This window comes from Apium graveolens, chromosome 7, assembly GCF_009905375.1.
Source record: "Apium graveolens cultivar Ventura chromosome 7, ASM990537v1, whole genome shotgun sequence".
Classification (NCBI taxonomy): Eukaryota; Viridiplantae; Streptophyta; class Magnoliopsida; order Apiales; family Apiaceae; genus Apium; species Apium graveolens.
In genome coordinates this window covers 264,034,461-264,041,718 of record NC_133653.1, presented here as the reverse complement: position 1 = coordinate 264,041,718, position 7,258 = coordinate 264,034,461, and the positions used below count along the sequence as shown (strand labels likewise).

At 33.2% G+C, this 7,258-nt stretch overlaps 1 protein-coding gene across 1 annotated transcript; it reads left to right on the top strand.

Moving 5' to 3' along the window:
- Positions 1-324: 324 nt before the first annotated feature.
- On the top strand, positions 325-4,765 carry LOC141670521 (uncharacterized). The gene is made up of 4 exons (XM_074476419.1): positions 325-429; positions 645-969; positions 1,170-1,451; positions 4,423-4,765. The coding sequence occupies exons 2-4, from the start codon at positions 656-658 to the stop codon at positions 4,589-4,591; spliced, it is 765 nt and encodes a 254-aa protein (XP_074332520.1). The 5' UTR covers positions 325-429; positions 645-655; the 3' UTR covers positions 4,592-4,765.
- The last annotated feature ends 2,493 nt before the right edge of the window (positions 4,766-7,258 follow it).

Here is a 7,258-nt window from a genome sequence, read left to right as displayed (position 1 = left end):
TTCTGTACTCAAACAAATGGTAGAACCGTTTTACACATCGAAGGTATTTTTTATAAGAAGCGTATATATAACCAAACGCCAAAAGAATGTTGTACAACACTATTTGATGAACAGGAAAAGAATTAGGGAAAATGCACTGCCATTGACGTGCGGATCACTTTATCATATTACCCTTAAAACATTGACTTCCATTTCATTTTCCACCAATAAGTCTTTTGCAGGTAAAAAAGAAAAAGTTGCATTAACTGTTTACAAGCAATTAATTGTACTAATACAAAATTACAAACTGTACTGTTGTTAACCTCTTTTACACTGGGCCTTTTGATTGGTATATAGATGTTTTAGTGCAAGTAAAACTAAACCGCTAACAAAACAAGAAAACTGGTGAAAAAAATATTTAACAAAGTGGCTGCTTTATTGCTTTCTTGGGTATATCTTGCTTGCCTTCATCTAATATCTATCTTTCATGTTTCTTCCTTTTCTTTCTTTTATCTTCATATCATATTCATATCCTCATATGTAAAGTATTATAATATCCTAGATCTTCTAAACATTTACGTAACTATACTGATACTAGTTTATAACCCGTGCGAAATTACGAGATTGGCTCTTTATAGTGTTTTCTTGTTTGGCTTCTTCTTCAGATTTAATTAAGATGCTGAACCAGGGAGGATTGTATGAGGATCGGCATCATAATAATCATATAGAGATGGGATTATCAAATATAGGGTTGATGTATGATCCTCCAAGTTATGCAACTAACTCACTGTCTCAGATTCCATTCGGATGCAACAACAATATTCAGAGCCCAAGAAGTAATAACAGCACCTTCACAACAACTACTACAGTGCCTTCTCCATCATCTCTTGCACCACCACTATCATCAGATTCACCCAAGGAAGATAACTTCAATAATATTAGTACCAACCATCTTCTCTCCTTGCAAAGATCAAGTCATATCAATCTATGGTAAGACTTATTCTCATTTCATTTGCTTTTTAAGTGCTTAGGTAACTACAAGCTAGAGCAAACACACACACACACATCCAGAACCAGGATTCTAAAACAGTCTGGATAAAAATATGCATATAACCTTAATACTTAAAATCTTTTTTGTATCCTCACAGCACCAAAACTCATGCGTTTTTATTTATAAAACTGTTGTGTAGGGCATGGGGAGAAGAGAATGATTGTGTGATAAGCAATAGCAATGGTAAGAGAAGTAGGAATAACATGAATGGAGGGGAGATAGAAAACCATAGCAGTAACAATAATAACAATCATAATATAGGGGTGTCAGCAATAAAGATGAAGAAGATAAAAGCAGCAAGAAGGAAGGTTAGAGAGCCTAGGTTTTGCTTCAAGACTCTCAGTGATGTGGATGTTCTTGATGATGGTTACAAATGGAGAAAGTATGGCCAGAAAGTTGTCAAAAACACACAACATCCCAGGTACATTCTTCACCTTCTTTCTTCTTTCTTTGTTTAGTCTTTTTCTTGTGTGTCTACTTGTTGTGATTTGGTAAGATTGGTAAGATTTCTCTTCCCAGAATGATGTATGTTTGTACTTTTCTAGAAACACACACTCAAATCTTTATATATATAATCATTAATCAGTATGAGCAAATTGATTATATGATTAGTTAAGAGGTGGTTTAATAATGATTAATCATTGCAAATATACAAATTTCAACTTGATTGCATGTTAAAAGAAAGAGATAAATGATTCACCTTATAATGCCATATGGTTATGAGAAAATCATGTCTTAATTAAAATTTATTTAATAATTAGATGAATGCATGCAAATTATAATGTTTCAAGTAATTTAGTTTATATAGCTGCAAAAAATGAAGGTGTGGGGCTTGATTGCCCTAAAGGAGTAGGGTTTTGGGTAATGATGATGAGGAGCACAACAGTCTATAAAATGTATAAACCATTGCAGTACAATATGTTTTTGTTGTTTGTCATGTTTTTGAACTTTGATTCATTGAATATCAAGGAATGATTTAAGTTTGTCAGTAAATAAAGCATGCGCGGCTGCTCCATCCTTCTAAGATGTAGAGTGTAGACTGGATGGGGAGCTAGTACGCCTTCCTCACTCAACCTGTTTTCCTTATGAATGGTTCTCATTTATAAATTAATTTTGAGTAGCTTATAATATTATACATATCACACTATAATGCAAGAACTTTTTTTATCTTTGTTTCTTTTTCTATGTTCTTGGCAAGGGATTTAAGATAGGTTTTTTATAGTCTCAATTATACTAAGTTTTCGGTTGCAATATGTTCTTCAAACGTTGTCGTCTCCGGGGCGGAGCTAGGAGAATCCAACAACCTATCTACGCTGAATCTCCGGCTAAACTAAAATTTTTTAGTAAAAGCTTTATTAAACACACATTTTTTAGTTGAAAATTAATAATAGAAAGGGTTTTTTCAAAAATACTCATTTTAAAAATACGATCTGCAACATTTGCAACCTCGTATGCATTTTTGAGTAACCTCCTTTGCAACATTTGCAATCTCATATGTAACTTCGAGCAACCTCCTCTGCATTTGCAACATTGACCTTATTTTTATAAATAAGTTCAAAATATGGGTTTTTGATAAATTCCCTAAAAAATAATTCTAAGCCCGGCTGAACTCTAAAAATTAGCGATATCATTTTAGTCCAGACTATTTTATAATTTTGGTTCCGCCACTCTCAGACCTTAACAAATTACTCGACCATAGTGTTACATGAATCCTAACATATATAAATACTGTAATTTGGGGTCACAAACATTAGGGATCCTAGACGCAAGTCGTGTAGGCCTATGGCCGTAAAGTTATCCATTTCTCAAATATATATGCCATGTTCTACAGAGGGATTGTATGCCTAATATATACGGTTTCCTTGAAGAAGATAATCACCTTTAAATCTCTTATTGGCATGAAGATGTTCAATAGGAAAGACTTTTAGAAAGTTTTGGCTTTTTAGGTTGAAAAGGCAAATCAAACTTTTTATTGTTTCATTATTATGAATTATAATGAGATTTTTCAAGCTTTTGTTGTTTTAAAAGCTAGGTATAGTCTCAATGTCCAAGTGAAAACTTTTACCCCTCAAAAGAATGCACTCTGTTTAAAGGTCATTTATGATCATAATGACATCCAGCAATTTGCCAGTTTGCAAATCATGATCAAATTTCATGTCTTTTTGTTCTACTCACCGTACACTTTTCTTCAAATTCATTGACACTCATTATAAACATAATGCATTTACATGGTGTTTTTTTTGTGGTATTTTTCTCTGTGTTCAAAATCTATGAAAATGTATATGGCTTTTTAGTTAAACAATTGTGCTCTATCGTCTACCCAGAAAAAGTACTATCTTTTTCGCTCTTTCGGTGGCTAGACATGTTTTAGAGAGAAGACTTGTCAGTTATGTTGCACAATGAAATGCAATTTGCTGGTTATACCACACACACACATTTCTGAGAGGTAGAGATAGATGTATCACATACGTGCTGTTTTATTAATATTTCATTCTGACAGTTCTCAAGACCTCTTTTGCTTTCAAATGAAATATTTATGCATGCTCTATCTTTCTTCTATTTTGTTTTTGCTCCATCACTACATGCATGCTCTTTCACTTAAAGGCATTTTACATGTATGGTTTTTGTGGTTTTGTTTTGTGAAATACCAACTGTATAGGAATTTTTGGACTCATAAAAATGTTTTCGAAGTAGAACAGTGCAAAACATATTGCTGGACTTCATAAAACTTTTGCCTATATATATAGGATTTCCGGGTATGATTGTTAGTAGCTAGTGACTTGCTACATTATGGTGGTGCACTTAAACACATTTCATCATTCAAAACTTTTTTACATTATATGATGGATTGATGATTCTTTTCAACTGGTTCATATGCATCCAACACTCACACTATTACCAGATAATGTATATGCTGAGAGCAACAAATAATTACTCAGGCAATCTATTATTTGTACTTGTGTATCATCATTAATCATAATTATAAAACCCACACATCAAGGTCAAATTTGTACACTAGTAATTTGCTGAGAGCACTTTCTCAACTAGGAGCCACACCAAGGTAGCTCAGCTTGTTGAGGCCTGTACTTTAGGGGTTTAACGCCCCAAGGTCATAGTTTCAATTCCAGTCGACGCTTGAATTTACGCAGCAAAGACCTCTGGTTAGTATTGTAAAGGTCCGGATTTCTGATGGATGAAGGTTCCTCAACTTCTAGTCAGAATTTTGTAGGAGTTCCACGTCTCAAACATAAATATGAATCTTAATTAGTATTTTGTAGAAAGTCCAAGTATCTGGCATATAAATGTTTATGTTTCAACATTTTAAAAAAATTAATTTTGTTTATGGATTGGACAACACATAATTTTTTTTCTGGGATTTGGCATGGAAGCAGGAGCTACTATCGTTGCACACAGGACAACTGTCGGGTCAAGAAACGAGTGGAGCGATTAGCTGAGGATCCAAGAATGGTGATAACAACATACGAAGGGAGGCACGTTCATACTCCATCACAAGATGAAGATGATTCATCATCTTCTCAGCTCAACAATTTCTTTTGGTAATTGATGAGTGGTCTGCATCTGCATGCATGTTTTATAATGTTACATAAGTAATGTAGTAGGCAGAAGAATAATGTAATTGCAGCACCTATGTAATTCCTTGTCTTGTTTTTAAATGCTAGGAATTGAAAGAACCCCAACAAAACATATATGAAGGAAATTTGTGCTTGTAACATATCTATAATTGTTCCCTTGTCTTGTTAGTCTATGTATGTTCATTATGTATGTAATTTAAACAGATATAATTGTAGTGTTGTTAGCTGCTGATAAGAAGCTTGGAAATAATTAATCTTTAAAGTTGCGTTGGCAATTATCAGCTTATAAGTGGTTGGGTTTACAAGTAGAAATGATCATACTATTTATAAAGCACATCTCCATGCATGAATTTTATACTGAACATAGAAATGTCAAATGATGATGAATCAACCCTTCTATGACCTAATCTCTCAGACACATATGTATTACTCCACCCCCCTATCCATGCACGCAAAAAAGAGTTGCTCCATATTTTTCGATGAATCTTTTTCGTCAGCTCACTTTGCACCCCATTGACTTTCGGGTAACTCCAATAGAATGTTAACAAGGATGTCATGACACGTTACATGGCGTTTACCCCTAGTTGAAGTTGCTCTAAAGCATGAGTAAATCCCAGCCAATATTAAAGACTAACTAAGACACATTTTAAGTTATTATCAATCAGCCATTCTCAAAAACCTGCGGGACGGAGATGAAGAGGATGAATCTGGAAATGAAAATTAATTACACATGCCAATCATCTAAGGCTTGGGAGCAAGTCAATACATAGCTATATTTACTATTACAGTTATAATATAGGATTAAAATCATATAATTCAACTACAATGTATAATTATACATTGATGATACTTGGTCTTATACTTAAAACCAAGAATGAGTACAATTGTCTTTACCACACCATCAAATGACTGATAATGGTGTGCAAAGAGGTCCATTTAAAATTAAAGTGAATAGTTTTAAAAAAAATTGAATTAGCTGGACAAAATATTAGCTAAATATAAAATTATTTGGTTGTAAAATATTAGTAGCATTGAATTACAGTTCCTATTTTAACATCAAAAATCAGTTTTTAATATCATATTATAGCAATAATTGTAGCTTATCTTCCATTTAACATTAGGCTTGCTATGACAGGGTAATTATACTTGACATGGAATTCCAATTTTACTTAACCAACTTAGAAATCTCATAAATCAACTACAACAGAATGTTTGTATTTTATAAACATATATATGCAGATCAGTGTTTCAGAAATCGGTAATTGGGGAAGATTGGGACATGACCTTGTAAGCATTAATCGGTGAATCGGGGATTAATCGGTAAAAAAATCGCCGATTTATCGGCTAGATCGGCAATGATGCAGACACATATTACAGTACAAAAATGAAAACAACGAATTTGAGCTAAGCCAAGTATCGATAAAAGAGTTAACAAACGGGCCCAAAACTCCATCAAGCTTTTTATGAAACATGGGCCTGACTTGTGAATCTGGCCTAGCATCTATATTGTGGTACCCAGCCCAATATCTCTTTTAAGCAATTACCATAGTCCATGCTTAATCAAGGTGTCTTTAAAAAATTACTAAGCAGATTGCTCTTTTTTTTAATCAATAAATTAATTTTTGTTTTTTTACCGGAAATGAAATATTAGAGTTCTAATTTCTTCTTAAAAGTTGAAAGAAAGTTTAAAAATCATATTTGACAATATTATATATATTTTTTTAGAAAAGCTCATTGTGAACTAAATACCTGCTTGAGCTCTTGTACGCCGTTGCAGGAGGTCAAGAGTTTCACCCCGGTATGTACGTTAGTTATCAATTACAAAGAAACACAAAATAAGTTATCTGGGTCCACGTGATTTGCAGGCTATTATGTGAACGGTAGAATTTACCCGGTACACACCCAAAGAGTAGTGGCTACCGCTTACCTACGGGAAAAAAAAAGTTAAAATCACGTTTGGGAACCCAGATGAACTTTTGAAGTGGTAGATCTCCAGGTCCCATTACATAGATTCTTTACTGCTTTTGAGCAATGACTCCCCCATTCTTCTTTTGTTTTTTGTTTGTACGTTTTGATGCGACAACTATTCTTCTGCTAAATTGCCTTATTCCAATCCTAACCCCCAAAATTCTCAAGAAATATATGTAAAGTACTGTACTATCTCATTTTTCTAACAAAACCGAATTTAGTGTTAACTTTTTTACGTCATTTTTAACTTTGCAAGATATTAGAATAAAAAATTTTATTTCAATGTAGATCATGTTATGTAGTTGAATTTATGTCAATCTTATATTTTTACGTAACAATTGGATCCTATCCTAAAATCGGAAATCGAACTAGGGAGGCAGTATCGCGAATTGTATGGACATAAATGAGTTATGCTTAATTTTTAGAGGTCAATCGAGACTTAAATTTCAAACTATCCCGAAACCGAATACGAAATTAGCATCGCGAATTAGATATTATAAAAGAAAATTAGTTTAGCAAGAAATTTAGCTTTCTGTCTCTGTTCGAGCATAAAAATTACATGTTTAAGGTATTACATTTGTGGTACGTTCAACTAAGAAACGCAGCATTAAATATCGAAAATATTCAAAAATACTAACGTTCAGCTCTTCGAGCATAAAATTATATA